Source organism: Montipora capricornis, chromosome 11 (genome assembly GCF_036669925.1).
Source record: "Montipora capricornis isolate CH-2021 chromosome 11, ASM3666992v2, whole genome shotgun sequence".
NCBI classification, from domain to species: domain Eukaryota; kingdom Metazoa; phylum Cnidaria; class Anthozoa; order Scleractinia; family Acroporidae; genus Montipora; species Montipora capricornis.
In genome coordinates, this window is record NC_090893.1 from 12642062 (window position 1) to 12661679 (window position 19618).

General features: G+C 36.7%; 1 protein-coding gene across 8 annotated transcripts in view; it reads right to left on the reverse strand.

Annotated features, from left to right (window-relative positions):
- Positions 1–738: 738 nt before the first annotated feature.
- LOC138022841 (cellular tumor antigen p53-like) overlaps positions 739–19618 on the reverse strand; it is a 32164-nt gene continuing 13284 nt past the window's right edge. For 2 of the 8 annotated variants that reach the window (XM_068869814.1, XM_068869815.1), the window contains exons 3-12: positions 16732–16831; positions 9672–9691; positions 8873–8940; positions 8160–8327; positions 7374–7725; positions 6881–6991; positions 6384–6623; positions 6233–6312; positions 5170–5267; positions 739–2669 (exon numbers count right to left, since the gene is read on the reverse strand). In XM_068869814.1, coding sequence (XP_068725915.1) covers positions 2573–2669; positions 5170–5267; positions 6233–6312; positions 6384–6623; positions 6881–6991; positions 7374–7725; positions 8160–8327; positions 8873–8940; positions 9672–9691; positions 16732–16831 — 1334 coding nt within the window. In that variant the 3' untranslated portion in view covers positions 739–2572. Of the gene's footprint in view, positions 2670–5169; positions 5268–6232; positions 6313–6383; positions 6624–6880; positions 6992–7373; positions 7726–8159; positions 8328–8872; positions 8941–9671; positions 9692–10042; positions 11899–16731; positions 16832–17506; positions 17743–19618 lie in introns of those variants that run through there. The other 6 variants (XM_068869820.1, XM_068869817.1, XM_068869819.1 and 3 more) reach the window with 6 other exon arrangements.

Below are 19618 nucleotides of genomic sequence, written 5' to 3' on the forward strand. Positions count from 1 at the left end.
TTTTACTTAAGGAGAGGGAAAAACCGGAGAAAAACCTCTCGGTGTAGAGTAGAGAACGAACGAACTCAACCCACATATAACCCTGAATTGGAAATCGAACCCGGAGGTGGGAGGCGAGAGCCCATCTCTGCATCCCTCCGAGACAAATGGCCATGGATCCACAGAAACCGACATTTCCATTCTCAAATTTAGGAATATAAGTGCAGTAATTTATAGTTACCGTAAAGGACCCATTGACAAGTCCGGAAGGGTCGCCTTTTATATCTTCCTCTTGACGCCACTTATTGCCTTAATTCATAACTGAGAAATGCACAATTTGGGTTCATTCATGGGCAATGCTTCTTTTGAGGGCAGATTAGCATCACTTGAGTTTTAAAATATCGGCAGGATGTTTGATTAATGCTTTGGAAGTTTGTGCTTTAGAAGCGCTACATCATATGGAGCGATCCAGAAACGTCTGAGTCAACACAAACCTTCGTCGTGCTCTCTCCCTTCCTTCTATATACCTTATTCCAAAATGGCTGCCATTTTAGTATTCTTTTGTTTGATTGCAAATTAGCCCTTTTGGCCTCGTTCGAGTTTAAATATTCTTTTAAATTTTACGTTTGAAAGCGAGGTCAAGAGGGCCAATTTGCAAGGAAACAAAAGAATACTAAAATGGCGGCCATTTTGGAATAAGGCGTATTCCAACAAAATAATTACGAATTATACTAACCTTATCTCACACGAAATAAAACGTTTTTCCTTTATAAGTTTTTATTGATTTTCTTCATCAAATAACCCCAAATCACATATACCTCGGCCAGCCACACACACACAGTGTACTGCCCAAGATTTACATTTTCTTTCTTTTTCATTTGATGTAATTTAAGGGCCACTCGCAAGAGACCCTGAGTCCCTTACGGAACAAAAATCAACGCAATCGTCCTACAAAATCCTTGAGAAAGACAGAGAAAACATAAATAAATCTGCTCCACAGGCTGTAAACGTTGACTTATGGCAGTGGACGGTAGAAAACAGAAAATTCATTATTGATGTTATTCCAACAGCGTTTTTCAAATTTTTTTGTTTTTTTTTTTTGTATTTGTCTTCAGTAAATACCGAACATTTACACGAAACACCCTCAGCCTGGAACGGTATTTTCTCTATTTTCTCTCGAGAATTTATGAAGAACAAAAAAAATACAGCATTTCCTTCGGCAAACATTTTCAGTGTCAAAAAAGTAAATAACAGTTAACTTCTTGACGTAATGTATGGAAACGAAAATTGAAGAATCGTATAGTAATGAGTTTCTGCATGGGCGGGTTAAAAAAACACGTACACGAGACCTGTGAGAAAATTAGAGTTTCTTTACAAGGTAGCGGCATAGACCACAGCGGAATGGTAGAGAAAGCTCGATAAAGAGAAGCGCAACAAAATTAAAATTCCTTTGCTTTTGAATTACATCAACCAATCTTGCAGAATCGAAGCAATAGTCTTGGTGTTTCTTTTCTTTCCATCTGCACTGAATCTGGCCAGAAACATCAATTTCTTTTATTGATGATTAGATGAACATGGCCTCCGACATCTTGATAAAAATAATTTATCTCTTACCATTCCGCTAAGTAGTTTACGCTGCCATGTCGTCGAGAAACAAGTTTGTTTATAACAACACAATTGAAGAAACTATGTACATATAACATGTTAGAAAACCGAGTTTTAAAATTTGAAAACATACAAAGAGCATAAGATAGAAATGCTTCATTTTATAACTTTGCATCAATAAAAATCATCTTATAATCAACACTTCGCAATTTCATTCCGTAAAACCAAAATTTCATTGCGTGTATGATAATGTTGCCTGCACAATCATGCGCCAATAGTAAAGCTAAATGGCTTCTACGGCTTCGTACAACGAAGCAATAGCGATAAATCATTATCAGTCACAGCTAAAATCACTGTTTAATGTTTTTTTTTTTCACGCCTTGCGCGAAGCAAAAATTTGGAAGTCCTCTGTTAAACCAAAGATTTTCTCCCAATAAGTAGCCCTGATGGCATACACGAGGTCTGCTTTACAGAAAAAAGCTCCCCATCGCAAGTACAGAAAAATTCTGACCAGAACACTGAAAGTCAACTTCTGCAACGAAGTTGCCTTTTTGTAGGGTCTGAATGTTGAAATTATATCCAAATTCACGAGGTTGCTCGGTCATATAAATCAGCTAAGAAATCGTAACTGATATCTCTGCCAAATTGGGATGTTCTAATTCGATACGTAGGAAGGTAAATCCCAAGCTACAAATAGAATACATCCAGACCCCTTTTTTCAAAGAAAGGTACACACCATACACAACTGAGCACTAAAACACTGGAATAGCATTGTGTAGCACTTGCTGAAAGTAACAAACCTACACTAAAGCAAAGCGAAAAATGAAACTACAACGAAACGGTGGAACTGAGATACCAAAAAAAAAGATATGAAGAGCAAAGCATTAAAATACGAGTTACAGAACAAAACAGTTAAAAACTTGAAACAACCAACAAGACGAGAGAGAAGGCAACGGCGGCCATCTTGATGACAAGGTGATGAGTTGCCTTACATGGTGGAGAGACCTCCTCGCTTAAACACAGACCCAGGGCTACCAGCACTTGTAGAAGGCTGCTCTGTTTCATCCTCTGAAGTACTCAGGACCCTGAAGGACAAAATGCAATACAATTTTGGTGCATTCGGAAATTGCGAAAGAGCATCGCGGAAAAGTACTTCAAGAAACGGAAATAACATCTCGGGAAAGTACTGCTTACTACCTTCTTCAAAATTCGGTGCGATCATTTCAACAGACCAAAAATGGCAGCATTTCGGTCTACAGCTTTTCAGTCAAACACCCGAAACACTACTCTACAATTTCCGTCCATTTCACTAGGTAAAAACTAGAAACACATACTTTACGTACTCGTAAACAATAACCGAGGGAAACCTAGGGTAAACAGGAGATAGACGACAAGTTTGGACTTATTCTTGGCAAATGAATTTCATAACAAGTGACAAAGACTGCCGTACCAACATGTACGGGCTCAACATGTGGAAGAGACAAAAAAAGATGACATTTAGACCCTGTCTGATCTAAGCCGGTTATAGAAGTTCAAAAAACCGTTTTTGTATAGGAAACACATCATGCAAGCACTCTCGCAAATACATTGACAAGGGAGCATGCATAATTTCGTCGTTTTTTACTCAAAAAGTTGGTGTCTTGTGACTTCAAAAAGATCGTTATTAGCTGGTGCAAGCGACTGTTTCAGTTCGAGGCGCTACACGGTTTCTGATAGCGTGTTTATATGAAATTTACACTTTTTCTTCATATTACAACTAGATATCGCCAAAATACAGTTGCATTTCGATAACAAATTAAATTTACATCAACTTCCTAAAAACTGAATGGTTCGATTATTAAAACAAAGTTTAGACAATGTTCAACAAAACCGTGTTCTAAGCCATTTTCAATATTGCCAACAATCATATCCAAATATTATCTGCTGCTGATGGTAACAAGAAGGTTTGCATTCCCGACTAGACAGCAATTTATCTACTTAAAATATACCGTTTATAAACAGATTTGGAGGTCCACTAATTGTCTTAAGCCGCGGCCTAAGTTAGACTTTGTTTAAATAACTGGCCCAATATATCACGCGTTGATCCTTGCAGTCAATTTTTTTGGCACGCGTTTTGTACTTGACCTTCGGAACAAAAGTGGCTGTTAAATCAGTTGTAAATTAAGGTCAACCGAAGATAACCTATTGTAGTTCTTTATAGCCAAGGTTTTAAGGTTCATGTTAAAATATTATAGGCTTTAGGCATGAGAGATAAAACTTAACAGTCCAAATTTTGCATCAGCAATAAAATTTGTTATTAAAAACACTGACTGCAGGTTGTTTTAGAGGGAAGACGCAAGAAATCAAAGCGAACTGCACGTGACAAGAAAATCTCAAAAGCTTATGACTGTTTTTCTTTTGCAGTCCCGAAATTTTAGCTTGGCTGAAAGTTTGAATGATTTTTACGATTGCTAACAAGTCAGGCTTTGAGAACACCGCTCTGTCTGTGGTCAAAGCACTTTCAGCTTAGGGCAACCAAGGCCGGATTAAGGTTCACGCAAAGGATAACAATACCAACAACTGCAAGCACGGTAAGGTTCGAAAGTGCCTTAGAACACTGGATAAAAACAGGCTAAAGACATGAAAGGCACACAAACGGTTCTTATGGAGTTTCACAGGAATGTGTCTTTTTCTTCATTCCTCTATAACAAGGGCTTTTGTTGAAAGACTAAGGCAACGCCCACTTTCTTTTTCTCCGCTTTTTGCAGAAAATCCAGTCAACAAGTTCAGGACATTTTGGAAGGAAAAAATACATTGTTCGTGGTTAGTCTTAAGAAGCTCGTTTCATCCCGACCAAGGGACTCATCAGAGACCTTTCTGCTTGGCAAACTGGTCCAGCATCACGCCCAAAGTCCCGTTCGCTAACAAAATTAACTTTATTGTCAATTTTCACTCGCGAATTTGTGCGGTCTGGAATCCTTATGAGCTATAAGGTGAGATTGCTGTCATAATTTTGTTAGCGCACGGGACTTTGGGCGTGATGCTGGACGAGTTTGCCAAGCATGCAGAAAGGTCTCTGATGACGACAGGAAATGATCCATGAATCACCAACACATTTGCAGATTTTCCCGATTGTATCCATGACGGCAGCAGAGGAAGGACCCCAAACTCCACAACTGACCCCAACTAGCGTTTTTTTCCCCCGCTTTGTTAATACAATCTGAATGATACACCGTATTGTTAATTTTCTCCAGTTACATACGCTGACACTACCATCTTCTTGAATCGGTCTTTTCGATTCACGAGGACAGTTGTAAGTATGAACGCTACACTTATTCGCTGTTCAGTTTATCATCAGGTATGTCCAACGCGTTTACGTCACTTACAAATCCAGAGATTTACTCGTTCAAACAAAAGTCACCAACTATATTTTTCCTGTAGTTCTAATCTTAACTGTGAATGCATCAGAGCAATGTCCAAGTGTCATCTCCCAAGTAAAAAAACAAAAAACAAACAAAATAGAAACGACAACATTTGTGCACCTGATCAGCAGTTGTTTTGAGTGAAGTTTTTAAAGCCGAAATTTATAAGTATTAACAGACTTACAGTGAATTATCAAGGTTCTGCAAATGGAAATACTCAAATTTATCCTCAAGTTTCTCCTTGAAGTCCATTAACAACTCGTAAACATGACGATTCCTAGTCTGAAAGATAAACAAACACCGTCAAATGGTTTACTCCGCAGAGAGTAGCTCGGTCCGGAAGTACCGACTAAGCCAGCAAGGGAAATTGAGAGCTTCTTACATATTAAGGGTGCGTTCCATCGACCCTATTCCGGAATAAGAATACGTGGAGAGATGATTCAAAACGGTATGTCTGGCGTTTTGAAGCACCAATGATAATAAGGATATATTTAAAACAACATTTTAGCACGTGTTTGACAATGTTAATGTGAATCTCCGTAAAAAGGGAAGACTTCTTACTTCTATTCCGTGCATACAGTATCTATTCTATTCCGTGTGTATTCCAGAATACGGTCAATCGAACGCACCCTTAATTTGATTTTCATAGTGAAAGCTACAAGTTATCAATATACTGAACATGCGGCTGAAAACCGGTGAAAGTGCTAATAGGTATGTAAGTAGATTGGCTTTATTTATACACGATATGTATAAAAGCTGCAAGCTTGTGGGGTCGCGTACAATGCGTTACTTAGATATTAAAGGATAAATAAAATGAACTTTTACAATAAATTACAATACATTACTTAGATATTGAAATGTAAATAAAATGAACTTCTATAATATATTACAACTAATTGATATATTACACAGTTTAAAGCGTATTGAATGCTATCAATGCGACATAGAAACAAATTAACTTAATTTCAATTATAAACAAAATCTTCAAGTTCAAAACTAGCGGTCGAGGCTGATAACACGTTCAATTTAGCGGCCTTACAGTGTAAAAAGATCTGAAGTTTTGACCTTTTTGCAAGGTTACAATGGCTTGTGTCAGCAAGGTCACTGTATTTAGAAGACAGCATGTTCCAAGCGACAGTGCCTCTATATGCGACTTCGCTACTTGTACCGTCCTTTACAAAAAGAAACCATAAAGCATATAATTGGACTAACAGCTTAAAGCCGGTGTAATTTCTCAAAAAACTTACTGTCACAACATATTCCTCTTCTGAGCTTGTTCTAGAACTTGTTCGCCTTCGCTTGGCACCAGGTCCCTTATTACCAGATCCTGCAAAAAAATATAATTTATAGGCAACTCTTCTTTGGCAAAAATCTTGCAATTTTTTCAAGTACACTTGCCTCTCCGTGCACGCTTGCCAACTCCTTGTGAAGAAGTTGGTTCCCCACACACTGCCTTTTCGTCAGATTTGCGGTCACGCCCAGGACAAGCACAAACCCTTATCTCCACTACTCGTCTGCCCAGGGTCTGTCCATCTTTCTCCAAAGTGAAAATTACTTCAACAGGGCGTCGGCTCGGTCCAGATGCACAGCTTGAGAAGCACATGAAAGCAAACATTTCTGTCACAAACTCTGTCCCCACTAAAAGGAAAAGGAAAAACAAAAGAGATGCATAAAAATTTGGTTGGAATCATTATATCTATGCCTGAATTTATAAAGTTCTTGTACAGTGAATGTTTGAGAAAAGGATTACAAAGTGAGAGAGAGAGAGAGTGTAAGCTCCAAGGAGCAATGAAGTCAACGGCCAACTCTCCATTAATTCACATGCTAATTAATCAACCAAATAACCCAAAACATATGTCACATGAAAAAATACTGAAACGAAGAATTTAACTTACCTTGAGGACCATTGTAAGGCAGCATAACAGAGTGTCGCATAGATTCAGGGCAAGTGTGATAATGCGCAGCCGGGTTGTTACTACGTATAAATTGGTCTTTGGGGGCAGAACCTGAAAAAGACAAGAAATTGTGAAAAAATTATGATACTACACAACTTACTCCCCAATGGAAAATTTTCATTCTGTAAATGCTCTGCATTTTTGATGGAGCATTTTTTTAGGAGGTAACACATACAAGTGATGAGGTTGCTGGATTTGTAATGCCGCATTCTAACCACAGTCTGAAATAAGTTGTCAGTGGATGGGCTTGTAAATAACCAACTCATCCACTTTCTGCAAGATGGGATTTTTAAAAGTTTCTTTCTCTCACTTTCTTTTCTATGCCCTGAAACACATCTAAGATGAAAGCTTTATCAGGTATTATTACTACTATCATCATCATCTGTTATGTCATTATTATTTGCACAGTGAAGGGAATGAGATTAAATCATACCATCATTGGAGCTTTCCATGTGATTTGGGCACCTCTTAACGACATCATGCAGATTTGTGGATCCCTTGAACACAGCAACTGCCCTTAACACTGTACCAGAGGGTGGCTGCATGCGAGTTTTGAACTTGATTGGGCAGAAGCTGGCCAGATTGACATACAACTTTTTGCAGACATCAGAATAGGTCCAAGTGGCTGATTTGGAAGCTGATTCCGTTAAGGGACCAAAAGAAATCTCAAATCCCCAGTCACCAGGATACTCTGTTGTGCTTGGAATTGTCGGCAACCGTGACATGTACATACCCTGAGGGGAAGAAGAGGAAGCTGTAGCTGAGCCATCATTGTAGGTGTTACACTGTTGACAAAATCATCACAATCAAGTTCTCTCAAATGTCCATCATTCCTAATCCTAGAACAAAACCGTTCAAAAAAATGTAGGGTTCCTTCTGCCTTATGGCAGGAAGCTGATTGACTTTCACACTAAAAGCTGCACATTATAATATTCACCAAAGCAAGCATCATAAGTTTATCAACTTTTCAAGAGTCACATATAAAACGTTTCACAAGGAGTTACATGTACCTTGCTATAAGTGCTTTTAAATTAGTAACTTTATGATTGTGATGCAAGAGAACTATAAGTGACTTGTACATAAGAGTGTTCCTTACACCCATCCCAATTTAGCACGAGGGTTCAAGCAAGATGTCTTAAAATTCTCTGCATCCAAAACCCTGATAAAACCCTTGGTATCACTTCTTTATAACTACTACTAAGGCATAACAGAAACTTACATTATCATATGGGGAGTTGCTTATAGGAGAAATAGAGGAGTTCCTATTTGCAGGGGTGGAGGTGGGTGAATATGACGCAGGTATGTTCTGCGGGTATGCAGGTGGTTGTGGGCTGTATGATGGCTGAGGGCTGGTGGAAGTTGGAGACTGCGAACTTGATACATACTGCTGCAGGATAAGACAACATTAAAGTGTATGATAAGATTATACAATGGGAAATACCTTCCATACATTTAGTACTACATAGGAGCAAGGTTGCAAGACAAAAATGTTCATTTGATGCATGATTGAGCAGTCTTGCCACTGGATAATCTGTACTATAAACTTTCAGCTACAAAATAACTACAGTACATTATCTGGGAATTAAAGTGAATACACAAGGAGGCCAATAAAGCTCAAAGAGTTTCTTTTGTATTATTGATTGCATGAGCATATACACTGTTGCTTTAAGATTCTATCCATTGCCTCAAGATTTGCATATGTAAATAACATCTTTAGAAAGTAATCTGTCGTTTGGTTAAAAAGGAATCTAACAGATATAAAATCTTGTCTGTTCAATCTCCAATCCTAATAAACCAAGAATAGATGTTAACAAACATGGGAATTTAAATCTTGGAAAATGACAGCCAAGCAAAAAGTATAAAATTACGCTGACAACAGCAAAAGAGACCCAGACAGTGCATGAAAACTATTGAGATTAAATAATTTCTTACATGAAATTGCTGTCCAAACGGTCTCATGTCACTTTGCACTCCTCCAAAATTCAAACTGTCATGAGAATCTGCAAAAACAACCAAGAATATAAAGCAGAGCCAAGAGCTATATCCTGTCATACTTCTCACTGAGGAAACAATAATTATTATTGCGTACTAGGTAAAATATCTGTTTACAGGTTTAGTCTGGAAATGTAAATATATGAAAGAAGACTTTGAACTCAAAGCCTGTCAGGATTCTATAAGTTCTCAACAATCAGGAAATCAATCAAGAATAAAAACCTGAAAGTTAGTGATTCTGATAGAAATTAAGGGAAATTAAAATTCTCTTCAGGCAACACCTCAGCATAAATAACACACTTGAGTAATCATCACTATTCTGTGGCATAAAATAGCTGCCCGCTGTATTGAGGTCAGAGGTGAGAGTAATCTAAATTGATGATCCTGTAATCTCAAGTTACTTCCTGAGACTCTTACACAAAACTGAATACAAATTACAACAACAACAACAACACCAAGATGTCTTTCTTTCTATAAAGGTTAACATCTGAATCTTTAATACAAAATAACACCCAAAATGGAAAGTATTGAAAAGTTAGAGCTCCTGAATGAATAAAGCCTTCATTTGAGTTACGTAAAAAAAAACTACCTGGTAACTTCCACCACAATGACGTAAACACTTGAAAACATTGGTTTTTTGCTTTATGGCAAAATTCCATTTTTTTTTAAATAAACAGTTTCATTGCGAAATAATCTGAAATACACATATGGAGGTTGATTTATGTTCTCTTCAACTTACCTTCACCCATGGACAGGAAGCTGAAAAAGAAAGATCAAAATGAGCTTTCTTTTTATAAACATATTTGCAGACATGACAAAAGACAATGATCTTTAACCTCAAAATCTGAACATTTCATCATGCAATACATTTTAGTCGAGGTTACAAAAAACAGCTGGTTAGGATTCGTTTGTTGACATCATTTGTGTCTGACATTGATATATATATATTTTTTTTTTTGCAAAGTTGCACTTCCTAATTACTTTCCTAATTAAAGAACAATGAAGCTAGGAAGGAAGGAAGTGAAACACAAAAGACAAGCTTGGAGGACAACAACAAATCTTGGCATTGCTGAGAATTTCCTGAACCACAATCAAATGAACAGATCCTACCCAAAGTTAAATTCTTTTTGATCCCACATCTTTGGCAGAGCACTTTCAAATGTACACATAGCAGTTTAAGATAAAGGAATATCCACACACAAGTAAGCTATCCACAGTAGCTGTAGGCACTGCTGTACACTGGAAACTTGCTTACCACTTATTGTAAACTAGCTCTGTGCTGACTAAGCTCAATTTCCTGTAGATTTGTTGTTAAATAAATGACTTCAACCAATCATCACTTTGTGCCAGCCATTGTTTATGTGCCAAGATTAACAGTGATGGTGAAAGCAATGTAGTGAGAGCCAATCAAACTACTTCAGTGACAAAGGTGACAAAATGTACATGTGATTCATGATCATACCACTGTGAGGCTGAAACAATAAACTCCTTTGACATTTACAAAGCTGGAACATATCAACACTGTCACAGACAGTGTTATCTTTTTATCTCTTTTGTAATACCAGTGATTAAAACAATTGAGACAACAAAAGATATTTGATCTCCATGCAACAGGTGATGGATCAAACAACTTTTTCAGGGAAAAACAAGTTATTTTTAACTCATCAGAGTTTTAAAACCATCTTCAAGGAAGTTTCAATTTCCATTAATCCCAAAGCTCCTATCATTAACCATGGTAGAAAAATTGTTTATTTGACTCTCTTTTAAGACAAAAAATGAAAGCTTAAAAAGGGAAAACCAATATGTTAATGAAGAAGGCCAAAGTTAATCTTGTTTACATGGTTAAAAACTCCCAAATCTGTAACAAACAAGGAAGCAAGTTATCTTTCCAATTTGCCTCAACAGGTGCAATGAATAATGCTTCAGTCTTAAAACTGTAACACAAAGTTTCCCAAGCTTTAATTTCACATGGTGATGAAAGAAATTTCACAATCTTTCCTTTGATATTCAACTACCTGCTTCGAAACAAGCAAATATAAAATCTTTTGCTGCTGACTTGACTTTGGAGATCAACACTTAATGATCTGAATCATAAAGTCTTAAATTGTTAAAAGATAATTTTGCATTTAAGGAAGAGTTACCAAACTGTGAAACATGCATGATGCAACTTCAATTCAGTGAGAGCTGGGAGAACTGCATTCTGCCATTTTTTGCATGGTAGCTCATTTTCCCAAGGTCTTTTTCAATTTTTGCTAATTTACTGGTACACAAATTAAAAGATTCTCAAGACTGCAATGATGATGACATTTGTACAATGATGAACAACTTAATTTGAGGAAATAGCCCTCAAAGTACTCCAAAAATCTACAGCCCTAAACATGTGTCAGTATTTCTTTTTCAAGCTCTCAGTTCTTTGAACTGAAACTGTGCTATTTTACAGTTCATGAGGAGAAAAATTAACGATAAAATATATAACCTGGCAATAAAAATCACCAACAACAAGTTTCACAAGTGTTTTTCTTCATGTAAATTCACTGCCAGGATCTGACAAAAGACATCACTGACATTGCATAATTGGTGATGGGCAAGTCCGTACTGGCTCAAAATACTGACTTTCCATTGTTGTAAGTGTCAAAAGCAGAACAAAACTAAGCATATTATCATCACGTAGCTCATTTCACAGCCAAAGCTATTAAGTAGTAGAATTAATCCTACTAATGTCTAATATACTTGGAAACAAACTTGTCAATAATATTATTATTGTTAATCTTGCCAATTTCCAGCAGCCCAGAAACGTTAAGTGGAGAAAATCCAACATTTTTATACACTGGCAAACATAAATCTAAAACATCCAGTAACTCAAATCAAATGAACTCAATTTAAGTAAGCCACCCTTGGCAAAAGTACAGATTTCTACTGCATTATGTACAGACCCAAGCATGTGGATGTTACGTACATAGTGCCATGGATTTCCAGTTTCTTCTTACCTTTTAAGAACTAAATTAACACACCACTCCCCAACAGAAAAACAAAGAATTGACAAAGAGAAACAAAGAAAAGCTTAATTGGCTACTTGACAATTCAATTAAAATTTACCATTACTGTGTAAATTTCAGATCACTGATGAAATGTGAATCCTTCCCAAGCCACAAGTTGGGTTTGTGACCCTTAACCACACCCAATGACCTTGGTGAATGGGTGACCTCAAGATAAAAATTCAATTCCAAACAAACATTGACTAGACTATAAGACTTTCATTGTAAAAGAACAGAACTTTAAAATCCCTATGGATATAACATAACTGTTTTCACTTTAATGAAAAGCCAAAATACACAGTACTTTAATAACCCCATCAAAATTATATACAGAACTTTGTTCTTTTTTAAGTAATAATGCAACGATGAATGATACACAAGGTACATCATATGCTAAATACATATGGTCACAAGACATTCACTACACATTAATTTTACATGCTGTAAGTCTTTTACCATCCCAGCTGGCAGTTAGTGTATGTGTGTTACACTTAAAATGTTACTCAATGAAAGTATTAATGTGTAAATGTCATGCATGCTCTTAAACAATACTGGAAGGGTTACTATCTACAGTAAATAGTGGGGAACACAGGCAAAACAGTCATCCCCAGTAATTTAGATCTCCCACCACTAGACTTGACATACTATGGAAGCTACAATGTAGGCCATAAAAAAGTCCTTTACTGCCATTTACTGGGATAAACACATTTATAACAATGAAGGAAGTATAAATTCTTTTCATTTTCCTTAATGGCAGAATCTCAAGTACATGAGTTAACCATTTGTTATTTAATGATGAATGGTATATGAAATGAATCACATATGAACTGCGGATATGAAATCAAGTGAAGCTATGATCTTCGCAGTTATGAATGCAATTTTTGCAATTGTGTAGAGAAGCCTGAAAAATTCAGGACTTCAACGGGGTTCAAACCCCATTGAAGTCCAAAAATTGCGTTCGTAACTGCGAAGATCATAGCTTCACTTCATTATTTTGTTATTTCTGATGGCAAAATTCCAGATTTTGCTCAAAACTCATAACCATAAAAATATGTTATTCACAAGCCTGGAGGTCCGTCTAGGGAAAAACTGTGCCCAAGGACTTGAGTACAGACCAAGACGGCAGGACACGGGGTGTACTCAAAACCTCAGGCACAGTTTTTCCCAACATAGACCGACCTAGGCCAGTGAATGATGTTTTTATTTATTTCTAAATTGTTTTTTAGAGAGTAGGAGAAACTATGAGGAAAAACTTGGAAAGTCATAATTTATTTTCTACATTGTCTCATTGATGTGTCAACAACAGTATGATAAAATGAATGAAGATTTTTAACGCTCTTAGTGCAACAAGTGGCAAAAAACAATGAAGACAAATTGAAATTTTTCATCAAAGAAGTTATTTCAGTTTCCCTCAATACTAACCCTAACCCCTTTAAAGATGACCATATTTTAGTTCTTGCAGATCCTATAGAACTACAGTGCTAAATCACACAGTCACAAAAGACAAAAGACTGACTATCATAGTAAAATAACACCTAGCAGAGCATAACAGATTTTTTGATAAATCTTTTAAATGCTGCATGCACAAACATGTAAAGATACACCCAACTGATCGAAAGGTCAAAGTTTGAGTCAAACATAAAGCATGTGATGTGAACTTCACTTCTGACACTTGGAATAAAATTGCAAAAACACAACCTTCACAGGGTAAACTTCTTAAGTTGCTCAGCATTTTCAGGACATCTCAGGAGTCAACTCTAACATTTCCTCTCCTAAATATGCACTTTGAAGTTGCAAAATGGTAGTATTTTTGTTGTTTGAATAGTATGTATATCGTTTTGTCGTGCAAATAAACTGGGGATGTGCCAGCAGCCAGCAATTTAGCCTCCAAACTGAAATATTTGAACCTACCATTACCACTTACCAGCAATAATTGCTGGTAGGTACAGCTGTAGTAATCTTTTAAATAATTATTATTCAAGTTGAAGTTAAAGACATTTTCGACCAATTTCTTATCTGTTCTAATCTGAATTTTCTTTCTAAATTTGAGCAAGCCTTTCATATTTGCAGGAAATGGTTAATGCAAATGTTCAAAATTGAACCGTACATTTGCATGACCTTCATTAGCACAGTTTGTACCATACATTCACAGTTGGTAGCAACAATCAAGGCTGTTGCCTAACAGGAGCCCGGTAGCCTGGGGCTCCCAAAGAATAACTCTGGGCGCCTTAATTTTTCACAGCAACACCTTTCACTTCATATCTTGGGCTCCTAAGTTCTCAGCGTTTAGCTCTGAGGGCCCCTTTAAAATTTTCTTAGGCAGCAGCCTTGACAATCATTAATTTTGTAAAAGTCATTTTGCATTTTCATGCAAAAATGGACCTTGGTGCACAATAAAGTTGAATGCGAAGAGCCAAGAACCCTTTACAACGTAACTTAAACTGAAAAAAAGCTAAATGCTCTGGAACATTACTTCCAAAGAGGTCCCACTTTTATAACGAGGATTTCTAGTCAGTGCAGCCTGTGCCATGAAAGGCTTTTAAACTTGAGCACTCAAGCAGACCTCAAGAATACTCATTCAAAAAAAGGTATCCAGTTTTATCTTTTCTTCTAGAACCAGTACTACTCCCATTTGTCATGAGTAGTTGTCATGGCAACAACAACAAAAATCCTTGAATATCATTGCATGGGTTTTTCAATGTTCAACAGCTTTATACCATTGTCACTAAACCACTACCATATAGATTAGTAAAGGAATTATTGCTCTAACAAGGAGACTTTGTCTTTGAGACTTGTCTTACAGTTAATTAAGCAGCTATTGTGGGATTAAGACATAACCCTCAAACCTTTATGTTGATAAAATCCCATTGTTTTTCATGGGCAGGAAGACTGTGAATGAATTTCATTTCAAAACAAATAAAAGATTCCTTTGCTTTAATTTAGCAATAACTACATTAACCGAATCACGCCTCTCAAGGTCAAGTCACAACATATCAAGCTACCACTGTATGAACTTTACTCCATAAGTGTGTTTTTAGGATTTTGAATAAACCGTGTCCCAAAATGAAAGAAAACTATTCAACTGATGACTTCCACAACAGAAAAAACTATAGCATGCACCTACATGTTGCACAATTATTAACAGGATTTCAAAACCCTTAAACCAGGAACAAGGGGTAAAGTTCATGTGGTGGCAACGTACCCTTGACCTTTAACTGCATATAATTCCTTGAGGAGTTTCACTTAAATCAATAATTCTTTGTTGCCCCCTACATGACAATTAAGTGAAATTAGACACAATATAGTAGCATTACTGCATGTTCACAATTCCTTCTCAGTGAATATGATGTGGGTTGACTCTCAACGTGTAGCATTGGAATAAGTTTAATTAAATATTCCTTTGGTTGTTGTTTTTACCACAGATACTTATTCAGTACAAGTGAGCCTGAAAACACACTATTTCTCGTATGTTATGACAAGTTGGGAGAATTAAGCAGGCAATGAAAATATAGCCTGACGTGGCTGTAGAAATCATGTGTCTGTTTTCATCTGTGGAAAGGGATAAACAACTGTTGCCTGCTGGCACGCAAACTTTATGAGCATAGGCAAAGAACCAGGTAAATGTGTTTTCCTCTCTTTGATCATGGACAGATGTGGTCATCACACAAAATCGCAGAATAAGTAATGTTAAATAAAGGCCTGAATGCACAAGAAGACAAAAAGGACTTCGATGCGGACTGGTTTATAAATTAATGAAACTTGTTTAGCTGAAATAAGGCATCAGTCTCCTGCTATTTTGCCCACAAGGTTTGAGAGCATCGCACCCTGACATACCTTGTGAACAGCTTAATTTAAAATTTCAAAATCTATTCCAACCTTATCATCATGCAATCCCACTACTTGGTAACCATCAGAGAAATTGGCCAACCATTTAATCAAATCAGCTTTAGAATTCTCTGACATTTGTTACACAGTATATTCATAGCTGTTTATTGAACATAAGATTAGAGCACATTCTGCCTTTCAGGTAATTGAAGCAAAGACCAATTTTAACCTCTGAATAAAACTGGTCCTGGAGTGAATTTCTATTGTGTTCTTTAATTTAAACAAAATATCATCACTATTTAAGAAGATACAGTACACCTAGAGATGTTTACAATTTTTAAACCATGGAATACAAGAGTTTCTTCCCCATTTAAAAAATGTAATATTTGTGAAAGTATCAAAACAAAAATCTAACCTTGATGTTGCATAGTCAATGACCTTCTGGATATTCATTCCTCTTGATAAAGAGCACAACATATTCAACCAAGAAAGTGTTGTTGTTACAAGTTAAATGTCCTCTTCAATTGCACATGAAATTCACGTGGAATGAGAAAAATGCGTGACTTATTCAAGGCCAGTTAAAATTTCAATACGTAAACAAATCACGCTTGTATCAGCAAGATCTGATACACGAAACCCAAAAAACACGACGCACGCTATCCCACATGGCAAAGCCATCAGCATTCAAATGACGCTTTCTTACAAACTCATACCGGAAAAACAATCTTATAACTACGATACAGTCATGGAAATCAGCAACACATGAGGAGCATGGTTTTCATCAACAGTATTTCCCTTGGTAATAACTCGTATCTTTTAATTTTAAACCTTACAATTATTTGTACTTTCAGGGTGCATAATAATTAACGTAACATTTCAAGGTGAACCTAAACATCTCTTTTTCTATTTTACTATGTTACTTAAATTTCCACCACTTACCATGAATTATTTTCTCCACGGACATCAGCAAGGAGATGTTTAAACTGTTTTTCATTCAAAGAAATTGTTGGCTCAACTTGTTCTTCCGCCATGTTGACTTCTATCAAAGAGTGAAGATTAAATTAGAAAAAATATGTAGCCAAAAGCGTGTCTTCATGCAGATGATTATTAGAAATTGTACATGTTCACTATGCACGGATATTACTGTTTTAACTTTTCGTGAAAGAAAAAGATCGAATACCTTTTAACTGCACGTATCGCGTAGCGGTAGCTAGTCTTGTGACTTCAACAACACGTCACATGTATTCCAACACGAAAGTCAAAACAACAAAAATCTAAATGCCCCGAGTCTCATAACCAAAACACATGGAAACGTTGGAAATACAATTTGTAAAATAATGAATAAGAGGCCGGCGAACTTTCAAAAAGATGGCGACGAATGTAAACACTTTGGCGCATGCAACTGATCATTTCTGATTCGCCAAGCAAGTCTAGTTCTGACAAGCGCAGGTACAAGAATATCATGTTTGAAGGGGGAGACCGACAACATTCCAAGTTCATAGTCTGAGGAGTAAAAAAAAAACGTGCAGCAATAAAGGCAAAAGCAACGACAAAACAAGTCAACGTATGACAAAGTAAAAATGGATCAAAAAGTCATTCATTCTGCAACTGCAACAAAATAATGCAGATCGATCACGATTCACCAAAAAACGCAACCAATACCATATTAATGCATTTCTTTCGATGAATTACGCTGTTTGCATAGCTCTATTACCTCTATCTCTTCGCCAAAACTCCAAAAACCGAGGCAAGGGTTGTGATGCGATGGGCTCAGTGCCAAATCGATTTAGTGGAAGTGAAACTAGCTATTTTGGTTGCATGCAGTAATTTAAGCTGCTAACAGTGTACAAAAGAAGAATTATCAGTGCCTTTCGCTTTAACACTTATCTTAAGGATTTGAGATGCACGAATTCGCCGAGATTCTTTAAAATGGCAGACAAATGCGGAAAGATAGCCCATACCTTCGTTACTTTCCTGTTGCTTATACGCCAACACGATGTCAAATTGCAATTTTTACAGAGAAAGCACAGGAAATCGTACGGACCAATCAGATGATCCGTATTACAAAGAGATTTTTATATTTAACCAATGAGAATAAACATTTAAAAATTCACAAGAAATAAAAACTTCACCGAGGATTTTGGAAAATGAAGAGTCCTCGTCTATTTTAACATTTGAGGTTAAAAAGACGATCCCCTCTTTTGAAGTTCATTCTTTTTCAATTGACGAAGCTTCACAACGACAGTCAAAAGGTTTATATTTACATAAGTTCCTCATTACTCGAAACTGGACGTTTGATTAGGTCATGATCCATCCTTGAGTATTGAGTGGGTGCAAACGTTCCAGGCAAAGTCACCTTAAACATTATTTGGAATAACGTTAAACTGTGTGAAACTGTTGCACTGGCAATTTTTCTTTTCTCCTGTTAAGGTTGACAAATACAATGTATCAGATTGACAGAATTCCTCTGTTGTGTTATCTCGGCCCTATTTGCTTTTTCAAATGCAAATCTTAATTAACTGTTTGGGCCTTCCCATAGTTTCACCCTTCAAGACCTTCGATTATTATCAAAAGGAAATAGTCACTAATTTTTACAACATCGTCATTTTCAATCGAAACAACTAACAGACATTTTGAGCTAGCTGTTTTCTTTTGTTGTCCGATTTTTGCTAATAAAGAGCAAAAGTAAGATTGGTTGGCAACTTGCTTCTCTCAAATTTCACTCGCACCTCATGGCATTCTTTCCTCCCGCTTGGTCTGGAATGGGATAGCAAGAGTTAAGCCGCCGATCAACAAAGTAGACATTTTAGTTTTATTGTATTGTTGTCGTCGCTTCTACAGTAGTTATTTGTTTTCCGGGAAAAGACCATTGAACCTTTCATACATAACCAAAAACAAGTGTTCATTCAATGATAAAAAATAAGAGCCGTGTGGCTCTTTGATTTCCTCGTCTTTCTTTTTTTTGTCTCTCAACCAGCTGATCAGCCTTTCAATTAACCTCAACTGAGTAAAACTTAGAAAAAGTCTTTAGAAAATCAATTTGTCAGATTTTCAATCGCCAAAGCAGCACGCACTTTATATGTCTCAGTCCAATGTTTGTAAAGGCTTCGCATGCTAGCATATTCCCATTTATTAAGTTTGTCAGGATCCTGAAACCGTACCAATTAGTATGGCTGAAATGGTGACCAGATTTCAACCCGATCGACTATTATGATTCAAGAACTCAAGAACAGTAGGCTGCTAAGTGAGATTAAACTCAATCTCCAAGGATAGAATAAGGCCCGTAGATCTCTTACTCATTTGTAAATCATTCTAGAAGCACAAATCAGCAGCTATTTTTAGTGGATCTTCCCATTTAAATAACTGACCCACCTACCAACCAAATGGCACGCGAATGATGACCCATTTTTGATAAAATGAATGTAGCATCACAGGAGGTCCGACTTGTTGCAAACGAGTTCGTTGTTTGTGCAACCATTGCAAACGTTCAAGCGAAAGCAATATTTTGGCATGTTGTTCTTATTTACCATGCTATTTTTGTGCCGGAAAACACTTAGTGAAAATTTAAACATGTCTTTGATGTGGACAATCAGTCGAATCATACATTTGGCATAAACTTCGATGTATGCTTTGAAGTGAAGATATAAGCAATTTTAGCGGACGTATGGGGACGCGTGCTTGCAGCTATGTACCATGTAAATTATGCAAAAACGGGAACGTTGCCTTCTAAGAACTTCCCATCGAACCATTTGCTCACCCGAAACTGCTAGGGTGACCTTTTTAGGTGCCAAAAATTGCATAAATACAAGCGTATCCCTTGCGAAAA